This window comes from Poecilia formosa, unplaced genomic scaffold, assembly GCF_000485575.1.
Source record: "Poecilia formosa unplaced genomic scaffold, Poecilia_formosa-5.1.2 Scaffold399, whole genome shotgun sequence".
Classification (NCBI taxonomy): Eukaryota; Metazoa; Chordata; class Actinopteri; order Cyprinodontiformes; family Poeciliidae; genus Poecilia; species Poecilia formosa.
The window spans coordinates 400,981-428,027 of NW_006800338.1; the positions used below are offsets into that span (position 1 = coordinate 400,981).

General features: G+C 37.8%; 1 protein-coding gene across 4 annotated transcripts in view; it reads left to right on the forward strand.

Moving 5' to 3' along the window:
• LOC103154758 (cingulin-like protein 1) overlaps window positions 1-27,047 on the forward strand; it is a 45,871-nt gene that overhangs the window by 13,289 nt on the left and 5,535 nt on the right. The window contains exons 1-13 of one of the 4 annotated variants that reach the window (XM_016663016.1): window positions 175-384; window positions 3,712-3,825; window positions 5,915-6,042; window positions 12,372-12,492; window positions 12,896-13,065; window positions 13,612-13,696; window positions 19,535-19,999; window positions 21,422-21,712; window positions 23,958-24,056; window positions 24,126-24,287; window positions 24,618-24,719; window positions 25,258-25,316; window positions 26,478-26,625. In XM_016663016.1, coding sequence (XP_016518502.1) covers window positions 271-384; window positions 3,712-3,825; window positions 5,915-6,042; window positions 12,372-12,492; window positions 12,896-13,065; window positions 13,612-13,696; window positions 19,535-19,999; window positions 21,422-21,712; window positions 23,958-24,056; window positions 24,126-24,287; window positions 24,618-24,719; window positions 25,258-25,316; window positions 26,478-26,625 — 2,058 coding nt within the window. In that variant the 5' untranslated portion in view covers window positions 175-270. Of the gene's footprint in view, window positions 1-174; window positions 385-3,711; window positions 3,826-5,914; window positions 6,043-12,371; window positions 12,493-12,895; window positions 13,066-13,611; window positions 13,697-19,534; window positions 20,000-21,421; window positions 21,713-23,957; window positions 24,057-24,125; window positions 24,288-24,614; window positions 24,720-25,257; window positions 25,317-26,477; window positions 26,626-27,047 lie in introns of those variants that run through there. The other 3 variants (XM_016663015.1, XM_007576157.2, XM_016663017.1) reach the window with 3 other exon arrangements.

Here is a 27,047-nt window from a genome sequence, read left to right on the forward strand (position 1 = left end):
AATCGGGTCGCGTTCCCCAGCCTGAGTTTCTGTCTGTAGCCAATCAGGTCGCGTTCCCCAGCCTGAGTTTCTGTCTGTAGCCAATCAGGTCGCGTTCCCCAGCCTGAGTTTCTGTCTGTAGCCAATCAGGTCGCGTTCCCCAGCCTGAGTTTCTGTCTGTAGCCAATCGGGTCGCGTTCCCCAGCCTGAGTTTCTGTCTGTAGCCAATCGGGTCGGCTCCTCAGCTGGCTGACTCTCTGCCAGCTGCAGGTCGTTGTTAAGGTCGTCTCCATGTACACAGCGGCTCGGCTCGGCCCACCCAGCTGCTCTCCCACGGCCCAAATCTCCGTTAGTTTGAGCTCAGGCAGGAAAACGCTCAACATGAACGTCTCTGCTGATCCCACTGTGAGTATTTCACAAAATAAATAAAAATCTGCTGCTGGGACTTTAACTCTGACTTCATCTAACTCCACTTGGTTCTGTCTCAGTGGTTCTGCTCTTGCTGGTTGGATCTGATTTGTATCTAAACTCAAAAGTGCATTTTTAGAACTTAATTCTTCATTTTCAACCTAGAAAACGGTTGTACGGAAACCCATAGCTGTCAAAATAGAGTAAATGTAAAAAAAGAAATGTAGACATGATTTATTGTTTTGATTAATAAATGAAGCATCTCAGTAATGACAAATTTTTACAAGCAACATCCTACAGTTTTAACATGCAGAGCACGTACCACCAGAGGTACTGGTCCCACAGTTTGAGAAACATAGTGATAATACAGATGCGCCTCACTGAAATTACAGCGTAAAAATGAAATTTCTGTTTGATGTAAATCTGTTTCATACATAATTACGTATTTCGAGTATTTTTGTTGGTTTTCATTATTTCTGACCAATGAGAGAAGATTTTTAAATACAGAAATGTTACATTACGGCGTCTAATGTTGTTGAGTTTTGTACAAAATGAGTTTAGAGGTTTTGGTAGAAATGTTAAAAAGGTTAAATGTTTAATTTGTAGATAAAATTTCCTCTCAAGTCACTTTTCTTAAAGAAAATAAAAAGAACGACGGTGTTCTAACTAACAAAGGATAGATGTATTTTTAGCCAACTGTTTCTAACTTTGGGCTGCACAGTGGCACAGTTGGTAGAGCTGTCGCCTTGCAGCAAGAAGGTCCTGGGTTCAATTCCCAGCCCCGGTCTTTCTGCATGGAGTTTGCATGGTCTCCCTGTGCATGGTGGGTTTTCTCCGGCTTCCTCCCACATGACTGTCAGGTTAATTGGCCTCTCCAAATTGCCCCTAGGTGTGTGTGTGTGTGTGCATGGCTGTGTTGCCCTGCGACAGACTGGCGACCTGCCCAGGTGACCCCACCTCTCGCCCGGAACGTTAGCTGGAGAGGAACCAGTAACCCTCCCAAGCCCAATAAGGGACAAAGGTGTTAGAAAATGGATGGATGTTTCTAACATACAACTATTTATCTAATATTAATAAACCTTAAAACAAAAGGAAATAAATCACAGTTAAAGGTTACAAACAGTATTTAAAGTTTGAATACATGTATAAACCATCAACAGTAGCTAACGCTATTAGCTAGCCTGGAAGCTAACTTCTTCAGCTTTGTGATTATCAGTAAAAGGATTTTTTTGTTTCCCTAAATAAACATTATTTGTCAGTTTAAAACCAAATTCAAGTCCAGTTTAATATTTGTGTTATAATAGATTTATGAGCTGTTGGGTTAGCGACATGCTAACTTTCACTTAGTTAGCAAGTTACTTTCAGCTCTAACTCTGTCAGTTTGGCCAGTTGTAGTTTAACTGACACCCAGTAGATTTTTGAGGTTGATAATTACTTTGAAATCCTCCTAATGTTGTTGTTTTTGGTAAATAATTGCCTTAAATCTTATCCAGTATCTCTGACATGTTTAGCTAATATTGCTAACATCTACGGTTAGCCTCTTTTAAGCCAAAGCACCGACGCATTCAGGTCGTTCTGAAGGAAAACTGCAGAGTCATTTACAGCTTTTAATGGTGCTTAGCCGTATTAGCATATAATTTTTATTTAAAACCATAAAATGTGAGCATCTCCTTTGATAGAGGAGCCTGTCTGCTAGAAATTACATTTCTATAGTGCTAATTTGTTTCTCCAATTACATTTAGCTGTGTAACATAATTAGCGGGAACATTAGCAGCATATAAGCCTAATTTCTAACAGACAGGGTCAAGGAATAATGAGGAGAGAATTATAGCGTCTCACATTCATCAGGCGCCGCTTTGCTTTATAATTACCTTTTATGGAAGCTAAACAAGTTTGTTGGGCTTCTGATGGTTGAACGCAACTTAAATAATGTCAGTTTTATCATTTCATCCCGTTTCTGAAGCGCGCGGCTTCCTGAGGAGCTAAAACACAATAGATGGTTCTGATTGAGTTTAATCAGTCATCACAGCGTGCGAGTCGTCAGCATCCGGCCCACTCATGTTACGACTTCTTCAACTCGCACTGCGATGCAAACGAATTAATTGCCAGCTGTCCATCTGTGTTTTCTACAGAACTGTTTACTCCTGACGGCGAGAGAAAAGTAGATGAAGACTTTGAGCCGGGAAGGTTCAGAATTACAATACTCCTCTGTTTCCATGTAGGTGTGTGAGCCCCGAACAAACGAGGCAGATTTCACTCCTGACTCGTCGTTTAGTTGCTCATTAAATCTGTCAGGAAGCTTCACAACCTTCGCAGCAACTCTTGGTTGAGTTTTTCCCGTTTTTTGGTTCATGTTCTTAAAATTTGTTTAGCCTTTAAAAAGTCGTGTTGTGTTTTGAAACCATTTAATTAAACCTGCAGAGGAGGCAGGAGACACTGGAAGTGGAGCGTTTGACCTCTGAACTCGGTGATTCATTCAACCCTGCACTGCAAAAACACAACGTCGTACCAAGTGTTTTTATTTAGTTTCTAGTGCAAATATCTTAGAACACTTAAAATGAGACAAAACTTACCTAGAAGTAACTTTTTATCAAGATGAAAGAGATTGTTTTAAGTTAATAATTCCTTAATATTGATGAAAAAGTGCCAGTTTATTTCACTTATAGCAGGGAAAATGTATCTGCCATCAAACTCTTACTTCTTTATCATATTAAGGAAATATTGTCTCAAAACAAACTCTTTGATCTTGCTGTAAAGTTACTTAAAAGTTGGTTCACTTGAAATAACAGAATAAAATTTCTGCAGAGTTTGTGTTTTACCACAAACTGCTGCTTGCTGGTTTGCATCTATGATGCGGAAATATCAACAAAATGCTGACATTTTGGTGAAAACCATCATCATCATCTTCATCATCTTTGGGGCAGTAAACTGTTCTCACAATAATCTGATTTCTGTTACATTTTATTGGTATTTAGAAAAATCACCAAATAAAAAACACAAATAAAGGAAAACAATCTGTTGAACGTCTGACCGGTTCATCGGTTTAGGAAACGATTTTCTTCCTGATTTATGGTGAAGAAGTAAAATAATTCCTGTGATAATTATCTGACCTGCATGAAAGGAAACTGAAACCTGAAGAAAGATGGAAAATCTGCAGACCAAGCTAGCATCAGTTAGCTTGGAAGCTACATTAGCCCAGTCTCTGACGTTAGCTTAAAGCTGCAGCGCTTCACTCTGCTGTTTTCAAGTGTTGTGAAACTCTCTGGTTCTGAAAGTTGAGTCAGACTTACTGATAAATCCCTGCGCTCCCGTCTCTCTGCTCAGACTCCAGATTTCCAGAGGAGCGGAGAGGAGCTGCCCGTTTCTGTGGACGAACTACGGCAGCTGATAGAGGACAAAGTTAGCTTCCTGCAGCTTGCGACTGCAGACAACCAGCAGGTAAAAACCTCACAAGTTTAAAATCCAGAGTTCATGAATCAGAGCCACTCAGAGAAGCTCAGAACTGAACCAAATGAATTAGATTCATTAGTGATCTGAATAGTGTGGAGTACTTTTTTAGTCAGATCCAGCTGCAGGTCTGAGATTTTTTTGGAGAATGTCGATGAATGTCATTAAATTAGGCAAAAATTAATTTGTTGTGATTTTTTTTATGTATTAACAAGTATTGATTAATAATTGATAGCAAAAGGTGCTTAATAAAAGATATTTTAAATAAAATTTGACCTGAGTGAAGCTAAAACTGCCGGTTTGAGTTCTGGGTAAAACATGCTTACAGACAAGGAAGATTTTTTTTTTATCTTTAATGCAGAAATGTAAATATTTTTGTACAGTTGGGCCTTAATTGCTACTCTGAGTTGTTTTCTGAGGCAATATATTCCAGTTAATAACTAATAAATTACTAAATCAGTTGAAAATTATTTCAGTAATTGATTAATCTGATTAATCGTTTCAATCCCACCAGATTTCCTATCAGAGAAAAGAACTGAATACAAATGCACTCCACACTTTTCAGATCTAAATTTCTTAAAAATATTGAATTCTGAATTATTTTCCTGCTGTGTTGTTTTATCTCATAAAATCCCTAAATAAGAAACTAAATGAGATAAAATGTGGAAACGCCGATTTTTCACGAGGTTTGGAGAAAAACATGTTTTCAGAATCGTGTTTCTGATCCGATCCGGTTGCTTCATCCTGACCGTCTGGACTTTATTTCATCACAACTCTTCAGGCCAAAAGCTTCATTTTTCTCTCCTCACATGAAATCTGCTTCAGTCAGCGCCGATTAAAAACCAGACCTGGATTCAGACGGAGAATATTAGAAATCCTTCATCTGATCCATTTTGTTCCTCCTGCAAAAACAAAATATCAACAAATAGTTTAAACATTTTAGTTCACAGGAAATAAGACAAAATTAACTCACAAGCAAGAAATAGCAGCTTTTTTTAGTCAATTTCTTAAAATTAGTTTCAAATAACTAGGTGGATTATTTAAGTGACTCTGGATTATTAATAATCTGCCAGTGGAGATTAAGAGTTTCTGATCAGTATTATGGGATTATTGATGGATATTTGGCTGGAAGTCGTCGTATTTCAGGTTTTCTGGGATGTTTTCTGTGGAGGTAAATGTTGTTGAGCTGTGCTGCTGGTCGGTTCTGGCGGCGCCGGTCCGGCTGACTCAGTCGGACTCAGACGGACAGATGACGGGGTGGATCGGGTCGATCTCCGCGTTCTGCCAGGATGACTCAGCCGGTCTGTTGTCTTCCAGCCCACGGCGCTCCGGAGGCCTCTGGCCGCTTCAGCAGGCTCAGACTGGACCAGAACCGGGCCGGTACTGATGTCCTCAGTCTGACCCGGTTCCCCTGGATCTGTCCGGACTGTCTGGTCAGCAGAACCGCTGGGTTCTGTTTGGCTTCGCTCGGCTCTTAAAGGGCCGGTTCACCTGAACCATCGGTCCAGATCCGGTCATCACACTGTAAAAAGTGAATAACTGGATCAAACACTTGCCTCAGCAAGTACGTGGCGACAGTGGAGAGCAACAAGCATCGGTGTGGCGTTTAGCATTAGCTTTGCTAAATACCAGGTTGGTAAAGAGCTTCAGTGGCCCAGACGTCTCCATTTCTCTCTTTTTGTTCATCTGTCTTCCCCTGTCTCTCTCTCTCTCTCTCTCTCTCTCTCTCTCTCTGTGTATATATATATATCTGTCTCTCTTCCTTTCTGCGTCTCTCAGGGATTCTATCCACAGACGGATGTTGCTCATCCTACAGGCCTCTGGGTCAGGGGTCGTTTCTATCAGAGCTAGCTGCTGTAGCTGCAGCTGCTATAGCAGCTACAGCAGCTACAGCTGCTGTAGCTGTGACTCTGTTAGCTTGTGAAATTACAAACTTCTGGTTGCGTCTCTAACTTCTAACAGTCGGGAAAACAGGATTTCTCATTTTGCCGTCTGACCTTTCAGGAGGTTTCTGATGCGTCGTCGTCCGTCGCCTTTTTTAAGGATGACCTCTGAACTCTGGTTGAAATGTTTCTGTCAGGGTTTGGTGTTGGAGGAGAACCCAGAACAGGAGCTGTCACGGTTTGCTGCTCTGAGTCAGGCGTTGACCTTTCACCTCCAGGAGCTGCAGAGCCGAACGGAGCAGGAGCTCAGAAACATCCAGACACAGTGAGTGGAAACCAGCGCCAGCTGTCTACTGGTCTCTACTGGTCTGACTGGTCAGAGGAAACGAGAAAAACTTTCTGGATTAATAATTTCTAGAATTATCTGTTTAATTATTTAGAGATTATTTGTTTTCTCCCTTTAAATTACGATACATTTAACTGATTCTTTCATTATTTATTAGAATAATTACTCTTATTAGCAGCGGTAGGCACATTTACGTTAACGGGCAAACAGAGGAGCTAATTTTTAGCTTAGCGCTTTTACTAACTATGAGAACATTTAGCACATTTAGCTTCTGCTAAATTAAAGTTTCCAGATACATTTTAAAGCTGTTCTGTTGTCTGGACTGTTTTCAGACGTCTGTTGACGTTTTGGTTAAATTATGTTAACGTTCATGTTGACATTGAGGCATGTGGAGATAAACATGGTGGAATTTAGCATGTTAGCATCAGCTTCCGCCAAATGCCGCTTTGGCCTAGCGCTCTGGTGTTAGCGCCTACAAAATACTGTGCTGATGTAGCACGTTAGCATTGTGACTAATGGCAGCGCAGCAGAGGATTATGGGACATTTAACGATGTAGTCAGTAGGGAAATAAATAAATATATTGGTAAATATCGGTTATCTGCCAGGAATGTTGTTGATTTTGGCTCAGATTTTCGGATCGGTGCATTCCAAGTTTTACATGAATTAGAACTTTGCTGTTTTCATATTGATTATGTTTTCTCAATATATCTGATCAAAATGTGACTTTTTCTACCAGTTAAACATTCCTGCATGGCTTTGGTGGTTTTGTTGTATTAATTGACTCTTAAAAGTCAAATATCGGCTCATTTATCAGCGGAAAAGGATAAAACTCAGATGTTTCTGTTCCTCAGTCGGAACATGAAACCTCTTTGTTTTATTAGCTCTTCTCTCTGTTCTGTTGTTTCTGAGCCGCTGTGTTAGCGCGCGGCGCGGCGCTGTTTGAACATGAGTGGGTGTGGAGCGGCTCGGTGTTGGTCTGTGGGATTTTCTTGTCACATGAAAGTGTCTCCTGACAGCAGCAGGTTCTGCTTCGCTGCAGCAGACAACAGGATCCGACTTGCCTCCCTCAGTTTGAGTCGAGCAGAAGGAAACGAAAGTGGATTCTTCGTCCGTTTGTTTGTAGGAGGGATTCCTGTTCACCTGTGGGAACCGCTGCAAACGGGAACAACATTAGTGAGGCTCTGACTTCCTGTCTGGACATTTTATTGACTTCGGCGATGCAAGCTTTGGGCCACTTCATAAAACTTGAATCGTCAAATTTAAACAAATAAATTAGAATTTTAAAGTGTTTTAATCACAATCAGTTTTATTCACCAAGCTGTGCACAAACAAGGTATTTGATATTGATTTCACTTTCTATTTACTGTAAATATACAAAAAGGAAAAGTAATAAATTTAACTTTGAAGCAAACCGTGTGTGTCCAGGATGTGTGTGGTCTGCAGACCTTAACTACCTTCACTGAAGCTGACAAGCAAGAGAAAACTAAACATAACTGGGAAAAAACAGCTTGAATCTGAAAATTAGTTCTTTTTTTCACTCAAACTTTTTGGCCTAAATGTAGCTCCATAAGTCTGTCTTTAACATGTCCTATTTTCCATATAAAACCCTGGACAGACATGAAAATGGACACTCGTGTCCTCAGGAACGTTTTGTCCCTTTCAGTGGAGGAATTTAACAGGACTTTTGTTTGAGGAAAAACTTTTTGTCCAGTTCGTTCTGCTTCCAAGTGGGAATCACCATGGCAACAGGTGACTCAGCATTTTCCTTTTCTATTTCTTTTTTAAATAAATCCAACATGGAGCCAAGTATATGGTAGAGTTTGAGTCTCTAGTGTTTTTATTGATTAAGAAGAAACAGGAAGAGGCTTCAACTTGGACTTTCAAAATAAAGTCAATATGTTAATAAATAAAAGAAACTGGTGTGTTATGGTTTAGATTTTTGGAAATTCAGGTTTCAGATACTTAAAATGACATGGAAGCTGCATGAAGGGCTTTAGATTTTGATTCACATTTTTTAGTGTGAAAAACATAAAATATCCAAACAGGAAGTGAAGTTTTTCACACAGTTTGATATCCTGGGTTTGGATTTTCTTCATATTTTTAGGTTCCTGTGTGATTAATTAGCTGGAGATATTTGTTTCTACTGCTAAATACTTATTATTTGAATCCTCCTGGGTTGATGAAGATGTGTGAACCTTAGTTTGGAGTTCATCACCTTCCTGCTGTCGGATCAGGACCAGATTTTCTCTTGTCTCGGTTTTTCTGCAGCTCTGCTCTCATGGCGTCGCCGTTTCTCCTTCCTTTGTTTCAGAAAAGACGAGTTAAAACACATCGAGGTGTGGCGGCTCACACACCCTCTCCTTTAAACTCTGATCATATTCCAGGAAACCTGCAGCTTCTCCTCAGATCAGAGTCCAGACGCAGCAGAGGCTGATGCTTATCGCTGCTTCCTGCAGATTTATCTGCTGCTGGAGGATTTAACGTCCGATCCACCAACAGGGACTGATCCTTTAAATCTGAAATAAATCAACTCATTTCTCCCGTTTGCTGATTATTAAATCCACAGTTATCACTTTTCTCTCTGTGGTGCCAGATGAGACAAACACAGTATGAAGCACAGTGGAGGAGGAATGATGCTGTGGGCTCAGAGAACCTGGAAGTTATTGGTTTCTATCAGAGTTCATGGTCCATTCAAAGCTTTCTAGAGTCAGATGTGAGTCCATGTTTGATCCAATCTGGGTTGTTGGAAGAAAAAAACTGCTGGAATGGCCTAGTCAAAGTCCAGCTGCAAACATTAATCAACTGTAAAGTGGGATTTTTTATTTTAAGTTGAGTTTGCATGTAAATAATTTGTGAAGTTTGCGGAGGAGAGGTGTAGTTTCCATCACGACTGTGTGCGTTGCCATGGTTTCCGCTGACAGGCTGCGGTTATGCAACAGGACTTCATCGCTGCCAACAGCAACAGGCCGACTGACAGGTTGGAAACGTCCCAGCTGAGCTGCCAGCTCAGCGCTTCATCTTTAAATCTTCTCCCGTTTGAAAGTGACGGGAAAAGCCGCTGAACCTGCTGCAGCGTGAGATAACTGTCACTGGAACCGGCTCGTAAATCCAACTGAACCCAACGGGTTTGACCTCCAGCCTGCATTCAGCGACCTTCACCCGAAACTAAGATTCTGCAAACGGTTTTAAAGAAAAATGACGTTTTTCATTTAGTTTTTGCTGACAGTGCAAAGTGACAATTGACTCAAATTACCTGTTTTGTTCTTAATGAGGCAAAAGTATTTTATTTTTTTAAATCTCTAACATGAATTAGAAATCCACTTCAAAAAACGATTATTTTATTTAACTGTACTGCCAGGTCTGCCAGGCCAGGCGGTGGCGCTGCGGTGCTTCCAAAGAATGACGCAGTAGACAGAAAAACACCAATAGAGAGAGATATGGAGCTACAACGTTGTAGTTTAAAAATAGAAGCGGCTCACATGAAAACACAGAAACATTTTGAAATGTATCTGGAAACGATTATTTTTAAAACCGGATCTCTAAATTATTAAAATTAATCTGAAATCATTTGAATCATTTGACCAAAATAACGACAAAAAATCAGAACTGAGCATCAAAACCTGCAGGGGGAAAGTGAGTTGCTAAAATATTTAATAATTTGTATGAATATAAATGATGATCAATATTTGAAATTCATGACGTTGTTTTGCATTTTTCTGGTATGAAATCTATCATGGATCCGTTTATATTCTGTGATTTATCGTAATAATTTGGATTGGTTGAAGTTTTGTTCTGGGCACCATCCCAGGCTCCAGCCCAGGGCCCCACACCCTGTGGCTCCGGCCCTGGACTCAGGTTTTCTCTGCTCTCAGTGGAAACATTTTAAATATTGATCTTTTCATTCCCCGCCTCACCTTTGACGTGTTTTCTCCTGGGTCTTGTTCATCTGACCGAATCATTTTCTGGTGGAAAAACAAACGTAAATCCAGGTGAATGTGTGAATTCTGGTTGTGAAATAATGAGGAGATAAAAACCCGGCAGGTTCTGGTGCGAGGAGCGCTGTGTCGTCTTCACGCCTCTCCGTACGTCAGCAGATCCGCCGGCAGCTGGCGCAGGAAGTGTTCACGTGTGTCAGGCGTCGGTTCTGGTTCCGGTCCACCGGGACGTTTCCCAGGTGATTCGTCCTGGTTTCCTCCAATAAATACGTTTCTACAGGTTGAATAACAAGGAGATTCACACAAAACGGCAGATTTTACTGTAATATTTAAAATGTTTCACTGTAGTTTTTGTAAACAAACCTTTACGTTATTATTTCTCTGTATTATTGAGCATTTTAATGAATTATGGAGATCAATTCTGGGTAAAAATATGTTTATCCCCCCCCTAAATATTTCTTCTGCTTTTGATTATTTATCACACTAAAATGATTCTCATCAAACAAATCTGAAGTAAAAGCAAATTGAAATTTTAAAATTGTATGAAAACTAACCTGGTTCACTGAAAAGTAACGGTGGCAGCATCATGCTGTGGGCTTCCTTTCACCACCACTGGGGGTAAAGTTAAATCAGTAGTGAAAATATATGGGAATAAAACAGAAACTTCATCAGTCCTCAGTGTTTCTCTGAAGGATCACAGATTAGTTTTAATCTGAATTATTTTTAAATGTTGATGTTTTTAAACACCATAAAAATTGATATTTTACAAAATATATATAAATAAAATCTAATTCCTGTGATAATTTATGGACTACAACAGTTTATCTCTGTGTTCCCGCTCTACATCATGAATAAAATTCGTCTCTTCAGGTGAAGCTTCTCCTTCTTAAACTCGTTAACAGGATATGAATTTATTTCTCTTTGTGTTTTTATTCTTTGAAATGATTTACCTGCTTCATCAAAGCCTCCTCTTCCTCGTCACAAACAAAACACTTCAGATCCTTTGATGCTTTCTAACAGAGGTCTAGTGCCTCCCAGTGGACAGATGGGGAATCACTCACTGCTTCCATCATTTTAAAGCAGAAAAATTAGAATAATCAGATATTTTTTTATTATAAATCAAGTTTTTACACAAACCTGCAGCTTTGTATTAAAGTTGATGTCTGTCTGGACTTTAGTGGTGATATTAATCACCAAACTTTTGTCTGTGTTTGCAGTTAAAAACCTGCAGCCTGTCAGGATTTAGGATCCCAAACTGCTGCTTTTATTCACGTCTTTCTGGATTCAGTGATCAGCTGGTTTTGGGTTTTCTGGGGTGAAACAGAACAAACAGATTCCTTCAGATTTGTTTTTACTCAAACAGCAAAAAAACTGAAATATGTGTTGAATAAGTTGCTCAATAATTACATTTCTGCAAAGCTTTGTCATTTTTCACTGCCTAAATATTTGCTGTTCTGTTTTATCTTGGAATATTGAATGATTTCCAGAAGAACAATCCAGTTTGTGTGGAGCGCTAAAGCAGCCAAAATGAAAATAAATACAGAAATAAATGAAAGCCAGTTAAATCTGGCAGCAAAGCAGATGTAACAATAAAGAACAGAGACATGGGAGGAAATCTGGGAATAAATATGAGAAATAAGCAGACGAAGAAATAAAAAAGGTACAGCTATAAAAATAAACTCAGACTAAATATTTCCATATATATAAAATAGTTTTGTAAATAAAAAAATGCAAAACGGAAATAAATTGAGCCAATAAATCAGTACAATACATAAAACAGTACAAATCTGAGAAACAAGTTAACCATTTATACAAGGTCTAAAATTGTAAGCAAAATAATTCATATGAATATTTGTTTTTTCTGTTTAAGAATTTTGTCAGTATTAGTCCTCCATTCTTTTGTATTTAATTTATTTTACAATTTGTAACCTTGTAACTTTTATTAATTTTATATGTATTATTCCTCCATACATATAGCTTTCCTTTACTATTTATGTCTCCCTGAAGCCTTTATTAATTTTGGCTATATTAGTGCCCCATACTTTTAGTACTTCACTCATTTGCTACATCTGTAGCATTTAATTATGGCAGTACTAGTCTTCCATGCATTTACTATGAGTATGTCTCTGAAGTTGTTAATTTTGGCTGTATTGGCTCTCCATACGTTTCGTACTTGATTTATTTTACTATTTACATATCTCTGTAGCTTTTATTCGTAATATGGCCACATTAGTAGTACTTCTCTTATTTTCCTCTTTATAAATCTTTGCAGCTGTTATTAGTTTTGGCCGTGTTGGTGGTCCGTACCTGTGCTGCTGTTGTGATAGTTGTAAATCAGCAGGGAGGGACTCTGAATGTGTTTTTGTCTCCAGACTGTGTGGGATCGAAGGCCGCCTGCAGCAGCTGACCGCCGAGCCGCCCGACCTTCAGCAGAAGAAGAAACAGACAGAAGAAGAAGAAGCGACGACCGCTTCCTGCCCTCAGACGACCGCCGTAAGTTACCACAGAGAAACATCCAGACTTCACTTTGAGGAAACCCTAACCCTTTGAGGAAACATTCAGCAGATCAGCATCGATTCAGAATCATGGAAAAGGTTTCCCTTACAAAGAGCAAAATCTGTTTGTTCATTGATTCGTTTCTGAGTCCACAGTTTGAAAAACAATCACAGTAAACAGGAAACGCGTTTGATTTCAGAATAAAAGATGTTAGGATGTGAAAGTAGCAGGATAATGAAATGACTTGATAACTTGAGCTTTTTCTCATTAAAACAACTTATTTTCATCTGGTAAAATGATAAAAATATTCTCATATTATAATTTATTCCCTAATAATCTGTCGTAGCTCCTCTCTGCAGCTGCCTGATGAAAATGTTTCCATTTTCTCGTGTTTCTGCAGAAGCTTGAGGCCGTCGTAGCCGATCGTTTGATCCGGTCTGAACAGCTGGTGTTCCAGGAGCAGGCACTGAGCGCGCTCCGTGACCTGCTGACCCTCGACCTGCACAGGTACCAGGAAGAGAGCCGCAAACTCACCTGCTTCACTGAGAAGATCATTGGCCGAGCGGACAGGTAAACCAGCTGGAACCACCAGGGCCGGCCCAAGGCATGTGTGAGATGAGCACCAAACTAGCATGATAACGAAATTTATATTTAAAAATGCATATAATAATACAAACTAAATTCTGTTAAAGATGGAAAAAAAACATTTCTGTTGTTTTCATAGTTGTTACACAAATATTAACGTTTTTACTGTAAATTTAGTATTTATCAGCTGATTTTACTTTTAAAACAGTTAAAATAAATAATACGGCACCTTAAACACGACTCTGCATTTCAAAATCCAAATAATTATTTTTAGTTTGTTAATCCTGTAACGTTAAAATCAAGAGCTGTAATAACTCTGGTATGATGTAAGCTAATTATAAATTAAGCTAATGCTAGCAGGTATGCTACAAACACAGAGTAGCTTAGGAATGATAAAGCATCTGGTGTTGATATGTTGGTGTGGGGGCCCCCCATAAAACCAGCTTCGGGCCCCATAAAGGTTTGTTCCGGCCCTGGGGATCCGTCAGCTGCGTTGTTGTTGATGGATGAATAATTATTCGTCTTTTCCAGGTCAAACGGAGAGAAAACGTTCATCTGTGCAGACGGTGAAGAAAGTATGCAAGGAAAGAACGAGGCGGAGCCGGAAAAGAACATGGTACAGAAAAACGTCTAATTCATGAAACATTTTTAACGTTTAACTTCAGCTGAATCCTCTGGGTGGATTTCAGTGTTAAAGACTAAAAACTAACATTTTCCTTCATTATTGATGCATAAAACTAAATCTGCTGCTGACTTCATCCACTTACACAATCCTAACCTGTAACAATCAGGGTTACAATAGCTTTGGGTTTTAGTTTTATTTCATTTGGACTTTGTCTAATTCGGTTAGTTTTAATTAGTTTTTAAAGTGTTTTTGTTCATTTTTATTAGTTATTATTAACTAAACATTGTTTAGTTTTTATTAGTTGTAGTAATAGTTTAGTTTTTTCATATTTTGGTTGATTTTGAGGTGCAGATTTCAAAAAGGTAAATTATTGTTGAACTAACTGATTCTGTAGTTTTCTATAAACTTTTCTAGCAAAATGGCAAAATTTTCCAACTCTGAACTTAAAAAAAAGTCTAAAAGTTTTGACGTTTCATTGACGTCTTCCTCAAATATGCATTTATATAAGAAACTTCATTAAATCACTGTTGAATGTAGGGTTTCAAATATTATGAAATTTATATTAAATATGCTACTATTATTATAAATTAGGAACTAAACCACATTAAATAACACCAGGCTTTTAAAAACAACTTTTCCAAATTTCTCAGTTTAAAAACAAATTAGATTTTAATTCAGCTGCTATTAAAATAAATCTGTTGCTCTGTAACTTGATGTAAAACTGTTTTGGTAATTTTGAACCGATTTTTCTGGGATGGTCTTTATTTAAACATGTTTAATCGTTTGACGAGCGAACAGAAATAACTAATAGCTGCTGATGAAGGAAGCAGCGCGGGATGACAACATGGCCGCCTCTTTGTGTTTGTGCTGAGCCTGGCGTCCGTCCAGCTGTTGTCAGTCTTCCTCAGACAGTCGGAGGAGAGACGGAGGAAACATCTGCCCGCTCATCTGGCTCTGTCTGTCACACACACACGCTCAAACACACACCTAAAAATCAACAAAAAAACATCCCATAATAACCTGACAGAGTTGTGACGGGAAATGATGAGAGAAGAAACCTGGTTTGGAGTCTTATTATAACAGGAAAGCTGTCAAGGTGTCACCACAGTTTAACTCTGAGAGCTTAAACACAAGCAGCCGACAGGCCGGCTGCCAGGCAGCAACAAGCAGGGCTGGGACTCCTGCCGAAAAGAAAAGACGTTTCTGCTGCTAAATGCTTCATATCACGCTCCCAAAAGTCAATCCTGATGTGTTGGAAACATCTGCACAATGTGAAGCAACACCAAACTCTACGGGGCAAAAGCAAAGATTTCTAATATTTCCCTTCAGAAAAAGACTTTAAAGATGCAAAACTCAAGTTGTGCAACTTCAGTGAAATAATAAACGGGTGGCAAAAAAAAAAGCGCTTTGGAAATGTTGAAATCACTCGATCCCAAAACCTTTGAGAAATGTATGGAAGCTCACTTCTGCCATGAAAGTAAAAAAATGCAAGCCCAACAGGAATTCATAATATAATGATTTAAAAGTCAAAATTGGGAGTTTCAGTCATAATTTTGAGTTTGAAAGTCATGATTACAAATTTTAGTCAAAATTACAAATTTAAAATTAGTCATATTTATGAGTTTAAAGTCATAACTGTACATTTTGATGTGATAATAAATGTCATATGTCTAACTTTTAAAGTCATAATTTCAAGTCATTATTGTGTCATGATTACAATTTATAAGGTTTTAACTATGACTGTAGTTACTATAAAGGGCCTTCATTTTGTTCTTTCTTGGCAGAAATGTGCTTCCATACATTTAAGAACAGATTTGTAAGAAAACAGTGGTACACAATCGATCAACGATGAACAGTTGAGTTAATAGAGGAGCTTCTTAAAGAGACACAGGCTCAATTTCAAAGCATTAAATTATTTACTTAAGTCATAAATTTATTTTAAGTCATATTTCATACATGCATATAAATTGTATTACAACTGAAGGTAACATAGCTACCTGATTGTGCCTTGGAAACATTTTAAAAAGTGGATAAAACACCTGAGTCATTAAAATGTGGTGGAAAACTAAAAAACAAACTTATTTATATCAAATGTTCATCAACATTCAGCGACTGCTGTGATGAATCCATGAAGTCACTTGCTGTGTGGATTCGGAGGGAATTGGGTCACATCCTGTTAAAAACTGGGTTCACACACTGACAGATGTCAGATTTTACCCCTCAAATTATTTATTCACAAACCAGAGAGTTTCCTGAGCAGCCCTCTGCCCCCCTCTGTGACCTCTGACCCTCTTTATCAGATAAATCAGTTACTCTGGATAATCACATCATTTTGATTACGTGTTAATCTAATGGGTTTAGGCTGGATTGAATTAAAAACGGCTTGGTGGAAACGATGATCCATCCATGATGTAGAAACATGGTGGAGATCACTGAGCTGCTGTTACTGGTTCAGTCGATTTTTAGGTCTAAAACTTTGATTTTACACCTAATATGTGTAAATTTTCAGTCTAAAAAAGGAAATATTGCTCAGTAGGTTTCACCTTTCCTTCAGTTTCAGTGTTATTAGTAAGAAAGTTCAACAAAACAAAAAGAAATGACAATAAAATTAAGAAAAACAAAGTCTAGTGACTGTAATAAATCTTGAGTGTTTAAGTTGATGAATCTGATCAAACTACAGTTTAAAAGTATTTTTTGTTTCTGATCTGTTGAAAAATGAGACAAAAAGAACAAACATTTGAACAAATGTAAACTATTTATAGCGTTCTGAGTAAAAAATGATCCACCATTCTTTAATGACTGTTTGCATGTTTCCCCATTTTAATGTTGAATCTTCCAGGGGTATGAATAATTATGAGCTTAAATGTGAATAATCTGAGTGGGAAAAAATCACAGAAGCTCAGAAAAAAACATCCAAACTAATTGATAAAGTAATATAAAGAAAAACATGACATTTATTTTTTTGCTCCTCTGTTTTCATAAAATCAATAAATGTAATATTTGATCAATCAGATCTTTTATTGCCACATAAATCCTCCTTTATGAAGCTGAATGAAGTGAGATCCTCTTCCACTTCACTGTTATCCTGAAGAGAAGCGTTTCCCAGAATGCACCTCTGCTGTGTATGTGGGTCAGATGGCACTCTGTTTATTGCCATATGTTTGTTACTGTAGTGAGGCTACAGGGAATAGAGTCTGAAATAAGAGCCAGGAGGATGTTTGTGTTTTTATTGAACGATCCAGTTCATCTCTCTAATCATCGATTTCAGCTCATTTTATAAATCAGGTTATTTTTTTAGTTTTTATCTGTTTACTCATATTTACTTATTTATTTGGTGCTTTCAGAACATGATTTCTGTGTTTAGTCATTTTCCTTTTTCTTTATTGTATTTTATATTAACTGCTAATTAGCAAGCTATACAGCTAGCCTTAAATTTCATAAAACATTTCATCATTTTAAAAATAAGTTACTGATTCTATTTATAAAGCAAACTTTTATTAATATTTTAACATTTTTATCCTTTTACTTCAGCTTATTTATTTAATTATTTATCTATTATTAAATCGAACTAGCTTGAAACAGCTAATCCATTTAGCCATCTTGCTAACTCCACTAGGTTTTGAGTACTATTATGTTCTTTGCTGTTTAGGAAAATAATACTTTCTAGTTTGAAAATGGAATGAAAATGTTCCAGATTTCTGGTGGTCTTCTATATTCTGATATAAATTAACTTGGCTTCCACTCTCAACGCAGCGCTCTGAACATGAGCAGAGACAACAAGCAGCTTCTGCCCGTTTCTGACACTCCAGCGCTCAGGAAGCCTGAACTCACAGGGCAAAAATAATAACTTTAAAAGTCATCGGCTCGGAGCTAATCCCACCGCGGCCTGCGGACATTTTAATACCGGAGTGATTAGCAGTGATCCCAAAGCCCGGCCAGCCCGCGCCGTCAGGCCCGGGCGGCCGGCCCGCCCCAGCCTCGGCTCTCCGTCCCTGGGGGAGGCACTCAGGCGAGTCCCCGGATTAAGGCCACTCTGGAAAGTTAAACCCCTGGACATCCGCCACTTCATTTCTCTAAGTGGCATCAGTTCCCTCGTTATGACTGTTAATTAAAGTTGGATTTATTCAACAGGATTTCTTTACTTTTCTGGCAAAAAAATATAGTTGACATTTTCTATTTTGTTCTCCTCTTTCTGTTGAATTAAGTGGATTTTTTTCATGGCTTGGCCGTGTTGTCTGTTTTTTATTTGTGTGAGAAAGTGGGAAGCTGTGTGTTTGGGGGGAGGGCTGGGAATTTTTTCATATGAGTGAGCAGATGTTGCAGTTTCTCAGGAGGGATTTATGTCAGGATGGAAACACACACAACACTCTGGGCTGTGTGTCATAATGAATGCATTTATCAGTCAACATCTACACACACTGAACACGCCATGCACAGAGAAAAAGCCTTTTATTAACACTGAAATAAACATCCAGCCTTATATCAGGGATATAACAGGACATTATGTTTGTATTATTCATCATTCTTGGTTTTCACCAACATTTAGAGAAGATGTGTTTTAGGAAGGTAGATTTGTAGAAAAATATTATAAATAACTAACCTGAGTAAGGACAGAGAGATTTAAATGATTAAATATGGCACAGTATTATGGACAGGAGAAGAAAAAATTATTTAATCATGAGAATAAGTCATATTGCCAGAATAAAATTGGTATAATATGTGAATAAAGTCGTAATAAGTAAAAATATTGTAATATGAGAAAGTCGCAATAATATAATAAAGTTATAATATTATGGGAATAAAGTTAAAATGATACGAGAATTAAGTTATAATGTTAAGAAAATAAAGTAATACTGTGCAAATTAAGTCCAAATATGAGAGTAGTCATGTTACCAGAATAAAGTCTCACTGTACGACTGTATTCCTCTACTCGACGTTTTTATTGTAATATTATGACTTTATTCTCGTAATTAGTTTTTTTTAATGTAACACTTTGTCCTAATTAAAGCAACAAATCATTTTATTCTGAATTGTTCTGCAGTTTTCCCAAACTCAACATATAGACAGAACCTGTCTGTCAGCACGAAGTTGTCATTAATATCTGCCAACAAACAAAAGGTCACAATTAGAAAACTGCTTTTCATATAAACTTAGTTTGTTGATATTAAATTGTTTTTGCTGTGAAATATTTGTGACCAAAACAACTGGACTGTTCCTTCAGTGATGCATCCTAAGTGCACAAAGCTGTGTTATCACAGATCCTTCCCCTCCTCCCAGTTCCTGTTTTACTCTAACACTTTCCAGCCATTTTTATTGATTTCTCCAAAGCATCTGGTTCAGTTAATTATGAAGTTTTATTACAGAGTTTTCACAATATTGACTTGATTTGAATTTTCAGACATTCATTACTGTAGCTGAATGTCTGAAAATGTAAAATATTAATTATTTAGGATTTTTACTTTCTTTTACTTCCCACATTCAATAGCTGGTAAAGAAGCTCAGATTGAAATCGGGGTTTCATATAATTTGAGGCGATTGGTTGATGCTACGTTTGTCTGTGCTGGACTGCAGTGATGTTTTATATACTCATGCCTCTACTAAATGTCTTTACTCACTGGTTTACTGCTGATTCATCAGCAGGTTGACTTTTTGCTTATGAACTTGTGCAGAAACCTGAGACATATTTATATATTTTACTCCTGCTCTTTCCGATGGGTAATATTTACCAGATCTGTGTGTATTTACAGGATCGGTTAGAGTGTGGCTCCGGATCAGAGTCCTGTCTAACAGCTGTGTGGGGGGATTTGTTGCTGTGTTTACCTCTTTCAGCATCGGCCAGTAAGTTCCCAGATTCCCAGTAAAGAGGGACCACATGGCGGCCATGTTGGTTCCAACCTGCGGCGAGCCGACAGCGTCAAAGACCTGCTGAGTCGATTCTCCGGTCCGACTCCGTACTTGTTTTCATCTCAGAGCGCTTTCTCTGGACACAGACGAATCCTCAGGTCGGTTTCCATGGAGTCGCTGAACTCTTCCAAGTCCAAGCTGAGTGTTTTCACGCCGAGTGCCGTCGAAGAGGTTGGGAGTTCGACTCCCACCATCACGGCGACTCCATCCAGAGACGCCAAACAGAACGAGGCGGAGTCGACTAAGAAGGGAGCCAAATCCACGAAGATAACCACCAGGGTTGAGAGTCCAGTAGAGGGCAGCACTCAGAAGACGGATTCAGAAACAACGAGCAAACTGAAAACTCCGAAGTCTGGTAGAGATTCGGTGGCCGACTCTGGCTTGGGATCGGTAAGAGAAGGAGGATCAAATCCGATCCAGACGAGCCGCACTGATCTGGGGAACTTTGGACCTTTCTGGACGTTTCATCAAACATCGATTTGCATGATTATTGATCCGACTTAAAGGCACAGCACCACTTCAAACCTTTAGAGCACATTATCATTTAATCGTCAACTCAACCTCTTTCTCATCGTTGATTTATTTATTTTTCCTACAATGCCTTGAAAAAACACTTCTACCTCTTTAATTCAGATTTTGTCTTGGTGCAACCACAAACTTTGATGTATTTGGAAATTACACTGACAGATCCACACAAAGGTAATTGGGATAAAAATTATGTGCGTTTGAGAAATATTTACATAAAACTTTAAACTATTTGTTGTAAGCTTTGTACATAGTTCATCGTCTCAAAATAGACACAAAGCTCTTTAGACTTTTATTTGCAAGTAAATAACATGCATCATTTTCTCTCCATGTTGTAATTATTTATAACTTTGTTGATTCATTACAGAAAACCTCAATAAAATTCACTAAAGGTTGTGGTTGAGACAAAAGTAGCTTCAAGATATTTCTACAAGGCACCAAATTTTCCTTTTTATGTCAATAATGACTTGATTTTATTTCACAAAACAAATATTTAAACTGATGGATCTGCTTGATTGAATTTTGCTTCTGTTTTTGTTTGCTTTCTGAACTGTTTGCCAGCTTTTCCACAAAGTGTGATGATGTAAGGTTGGAAAAACGATGGTCTACAACCTGATATCAGCCCTGAACCTGATTCTTTAGATCACTTTTACCAAAATGATGCCTCATAAGAAACCCGCAGGTTCTTACAGTGTTGAAAAAATGAGAAATTAACTTTATATTTCTGAGTCTGGATAAGGAAATAAATTAGAGAAGAACAGACAAAGTAGTAAACAGGAAGACTGGGGAGTGTTTTGTCCATAATAGCATTTTCTTCTTTGCATTGACTTGAGAAAAAGTGTAAATAATGACAATATTTTGATTCCCTAGAAAGTAGAACAAGGTGGATGTTTTCCACTATTTTGGGTTTAAGTGCACACTCCCACCTGCAGGTGGGAGTATTTCTTACTTCTACCCCACTGCTGCCTCAACCTTACATAACTGATTTGAAAGGCTCAAAAATGGCGGCCATCTTGAAAAATTGCTGTCATCCTGAAATTCAAGCGGCTAATGGGAAATATTGAAAACATATGACCAAAGGGTGAGCATACCACTGTGTATGCTTGTATCCACACATGAAAGGTTTTTAGAGTAATATGCTGCACTAAAATGAACTCTTTACACTTTCCAAATCTTGCTTTTGCTGATCCGTTCCTTCACGTTGGAATAAAAACGCCTTAAATCTTTTGATTTACTCCTCAACTGCATCTCCAGCTTTCCTCTGAATCCTTTGCTTCCGTCCTCCAGGAGTCAGAAGTGGATTCCAACAAGCAGTCTGACAGCCCATCCGAGGAGGAGCCGTCCACGCCCAGAGCCACCATCGTCACCCAGAACCCCAAGTACCAGCTTCTGATGAACCACGACCTGAAGACCAACGGGCTGAGCAGCAGGGAGTCCAACGGGCCGGGCGGCGGCGGGTCGGTCGGGGACAAAAGCCCCCTGCTCTCCAGATGGGAGACCACCCGGATGGGGACGAACAACTTCCGCGGGTCCCTGGAGTCCCTGGCCTCTCGGGACTGGGACACGGGTTCCGACAGGGTGAGTGAGGAAGACCAGAATGTGTGTGTGTGTGTGTGAGGGATTTTGGTAGATTAAATTTGGGCCAAATAGAAACCAGATGCTGAGGGATAACAGTCATTCTAGAGTTAACAGCGCCATCACATGGAGGAAATGGGAACTGATTTAATTCCTCTGCAGAAATCTGAAGGTCTGTCTTGAATTTATGTCAAAAAGCCGTGAAGTTGATTTATTCTGGGTAAAAAAGGCCTAAATTTAAAGCTTAAGTAATAGTTCAATCCTCAAAAATATAAAAAATAAGATTTAGAGACCTTAACGTTTATCTTCAAAGGAATTTATTAACCTCAAATATGGGGAAAACAATTTAAAGGAAATAAATAAAATGAAAAGTGTAAAAATATACATAAAAATATAAAAAATAAACTTTTACTATTTAAGAAAATGAAATTAAGCAATAGTTGAAACCTCAACTATTAAATATATCAAAAATGTATAAAAAAAATACATTTTGAGACCTACTATTTTACCTGTAAAGGAATTTACTTAGCTTAAACATATATGAAACAATTTAAAGTCAATAATGAAATAAAAAATATTCAGTTTTGAAAGAAAATAATTTAATTTAATGTTTTTCAAAAAATGAAGATTAAACAATACTTAAAACATTAGTTGCTCCCAAAAATATGAAAAATATTTAAAGCAACTGTCTAAAAATGATTTACAGGGTCAAAATATTGTAATATGTAATTTATTTAATCTTCTAAATCTTCAGAGACTTTTTATTTTTAAAGGAACTTTACTTCACATATGTAAAAAAAAGCAACAACAAAAAACCCATAAAGTAGATAGAGTTAAGTTTTAAAATTCAAAACAGTGAAAACTTTAGTAAATTTTTAAAATTTTAAATATTAGAAAGTAATATAATTAAGGCTATCACTAAGCATTTTAATACAGGAAAAACTATTTTATGATGTAAATTTTGTTTCCAGTTTTTTCAAGGTGTTTTTTTTACAAGAACTTTAAAAACTTACATGCATTTAATATAAATACCAAACACATTTCTAAACTTATCAAAAAATATTTTTAATAAGTGTTTTTGCCTTTATTTAGGTTAACGGGTAAAAAGTACATATAATAAAAAACAAATAATTATTTTTCATTTAACTTGGCACAATATTGTATATAATTAATCAGATTATTTGATTAACTGATTTATCCCCAAACCTTCCAGCAGTAACTTGTTTATTACAGAATGAATCCAATCTAATCTTTCTTTTCAGTTTATGCACAGCGCCACCTTCTGGAAGAAACACAGATTGAAGGTTTTTCGCTCCGTCGGCTGACTCACAGTTTCCAATCAGAGCACAGAAACTCGGCTTCGATTAATGTTTTTATTTTACAAAAATCACGTCTGACGTACTGCGATGGAGGAATGGAGACAAACTGAGAGGATTTTCTTTTAATTACAAGAATAAAGTTATGATATTAGCAGAAAAAAGTCATAAAATTACGAGGGAAAAAAAGTTGTTTTAATGAGAAAAAAAGCATTGATAGTTATCCAATGATTCTTTCTTCAAAATATATTCAAAATCCTGCTGCTGATTATAATTTGATACTGATGTGTTAAAAGATGAATAGTTTCCTGTTTATAAAACTGATACCAAACTATAATTTCACAAGATGCAAAACATTCCTCATCTTAAGGGTAAGACTAATTCATGTAGTTTTCTTTTTTAATTTCAGTTTTCTTGTCATATTATGACTTTATTTTGATATTTTTCTGATTATTATTGAAATATTACATCTACTATTACAAATTTATTTGTGTATTATTACAACTTCACTTAATTTTATAACTTTATGCTGGAATTATTACTTTATTCTCATATTATTTTGACTTTATTCTTTATTTTTATATTTTTATGACTTTTTTCTCATTATGATTAATTCTGTTAATCCTAAAATGTTACAATATTCATAACTTTTTCTGGTGTTATGACTTTGATGCTTTATTTGCATGATAGTTTGACTTTACTTTTGTAATTTTTAGCTTCTCTCAGTCTGGCTCTAACTCTCCGTCTCCACGTTAACGTCCCACCAGCAGAAATGAAACAATAATTCACAGCTGATGTCACGGTTTTCCTGTTAAAGTAATAACCGTCTTGATCCCAGCTCCGCATCAGAATGCTGCATTTGTTTGCATAAAATTTGTTTTTTCTGTTTTTATTTGCTGGCAGTAAACTGAACGCCTGTTGTGTGTTTTCAGACGGGCGTTGTCGACAGCCCTCCCCGGGTCTTCAACAGTCCATACGCCACGACCACGTCCCTGGATTACACCCCGACCTACAGGATGTCCGAGTACAAGGTGCGTTTCTGGTTTCTGTGTGAAGCGGAGAGCCGGAGCTTCAGCGGATGACGTTGCGTTTGTCTCCAGGTTCAGGGCGGACTCTCCCCCGCCACCTCAGAGATGAACCTGTACAGCTTCAACAGCCGCAGCACCAGCCCCATCGGCCTGCCCACATCCACGCTGACCGGCCAGCGCACCCGCTTCTCCACCTACGACACCCTGAGGAGAAGGCCTGAGATCAACAACACGGTACAAAACACGCGCCTGTCTCTTTAAGAAAGCCAATGGGAAAAAAAACAATGTTTAAAGTTTGTTCAGATTTAAAGGGTTTTTGTTCATTCAACAAAAACATCAACTGTTATATAATATTATGACATAATTCTTGTACCATTACAATTTTTTTCATATTATTCAACTTTATCCTCATCTTACTTAAACTTTATTCTGTTATTATGACTTTCTTGTATTTTACTGTATTCATATAGTACTACAACCTTTTTTTCGTAGTCACTCAAAATACACAAAGAATATTTAGTGGCTAAAAAAGTAAATTTTACTGTGTGCATATCTGACCAGCAGGTGGCGCCTGTTCACTACAGCGTGCGCTCCGCCACGTTGGGAGCACTGAATAAGAAAGACTTCATAGAAGAACTGACCAAACAACTGGACGTCTGTCAGAAGGTAAAAATAAACCTCACATTAATAAAATACTAATCTGAATAAATTAAAATAATACCAAAAAGTTTATTTTATTTAGATCATTAAAGATCATTATTCAAGATTCTGGCAGCTCTGAGTGCTTTATCCAAGCAAATATTAACAGAAAGTTAAGTGGAAGGAAGAAAAAGTTAGTAGGGAAAAAGTGCACAATCTCAGGCATTTGCATACATCAGACTGTGTTGTAAATGCATATAGTTTTTCTCTTGAGTTTTTAAATATATTCTAATTGCTCAACATGAACTGGACCTGCTGTAGTTGCAACATTTGTTTTGTATAAATAAACTGAACTGAAATTTTCAGTTTAGACTAAATTTGGCATAAAAGTTAAAGATTTAAAGACATTTTGTTTGGTTTTATCTAAGCTAGGAGCTCCATGAGGCTCTGACTGCTGTAACTTTAACCAATAATACCAGAGTTTACCATTAAAAATCTGGTTCATCAGCTATAAGGTGATTGAATTATTAAACAATATTTCTAATGTTTTGTGTGTTTTGTTCAGCGCAACGCCTTCCTGGAAGCAGAGAGCGTCGAGATGGAGAAAGAGAGGAACCAGATCAGGTCAGAGCGGATGAGCTGCATCGTCAGAGATGGTTTCAACTATTTATGCTTTAATGTCTTAATCCTGATTAATCTGCTAGATTGAATAACGCAGGTCAATCTGGGGAGAGTTATGGGCTGAATGGAAACAAATGGAGTGATGTCAGATTTTAGTGGTTTTAGGTTTTCTCTTTTGTCTTTGGCTAAAGACCATTAGCCATTTCTCCTGCTAGCTCTAGTTTGCATTTATTTTGGTTGTATTTACCCAGAATACCCTGTGGTGTAGTCCACTTCCTGCTTTTAGAGCGGTCTCTGGTCTGCTTGGTGTTCACATATGCACTCGAACTGAACCAAAGTCCACTTTCCAAGGATATCTGCAGGTTCCACAAAGTGAAATTTAAGACTTTTTAAAGGCTTTTTTAATGCCACCCTGAATTAAATTTAAGGAAAAGAAAAATTATAAATATTGTGCTTTGTTGGGACATCGTATTGTATGATGCATAGAAAAACAGTGAAACTTCTGGGGTGCGTTTGTGACTGTTGGCAGCAGCTTTGTGTTGCTCACGTTGAAAATGGCTCCCTGCATCTTTTACCTCTGTGCCACCTAGCTTAAAATTTATTTTGAAACAGAATGCAGGTAATGCTAACCTAGAATGGGTTGGCAGTAAAAGTGATTCAGTAGTGAAATCATCCAGCCAAATGGAAGTAATTTTGCACTGATCACAAAAAATGAACACAAAAAAATCTAGCTAGTTGGCAAGCAGGGGTATATTAGCAGCTAGCAGTTAGCTGTAGCCTCAACCATCTTGAGTCACAGAACGCAGCGAGATGACTCAAACTTTTGCCTGACAGAAGAGAAAAAATAACTACATAGAATATTTGTGATTATAGTCTTGCTACAACAAAATCTAAGACCTGTGATTAATGTATTTAAGGCCAGCGAACATTTTTTAAAGAACTTAAGACAGTTTAAGGCCTTACTTTTAAAACCTGGGTTTGTAGGTGGGAATGAACCACTGACTGTGGACCAATGAGCATACTTTAGGAATCCTTAGCATTGGTTCATATAGTCTGAAATTGCATAAATTGGTTTTTGTCTGTTGCAGTTGTATCTCTTTTTGTTTCATTTGCTACCATCTGAGGTGTAAACCTCATCGGTAACGGTTCGATTGTCCTGTGAAGGTTCGAGATGCGCGCCCTGCTGGTGAACAACGAGGACCTGCTGAGGACCAACGCCCAGCTGAACAATGAGCTGAAGAAAACCAGAGAGCAGATGATCGACATGGACAAGGAGAGCCAGGGCTTCAGAGAGCGATGCCGAGCGATGGAGGTGAGGCGGAGCAGATTATTACTGTCAGAATTAGCATGCTAATCCCTCTGTCGCATGTTTTTCATGTTGAATTCAAGATGATGGACATGTTTCAAGATGGCCACCATTTTTGTGCCTTCTAAGCCAGTTATCATAAAATGTTCCCCGTTTTAATGACCTTTATGCCACATCACACGTTTTCAACTATTCATTCAACTTTGAAGCAACAATATGAGGCAAAATCAGACACCAAAACTGAAACCGAGGATTTTGGTGTTTACAAGTCTGACAACTGATATGAGACTTTTACAACAAAGTCTCTCACCAGCTGTCAACTAGAAGGAGATGAAGATCTGTAACCATGTCGATTATCCAGTCCTCTTAATGGTTAGCATTATTCTGCTAACTTTTTATGTGTTTAGCACCTTAAAGTTAACTCCTGC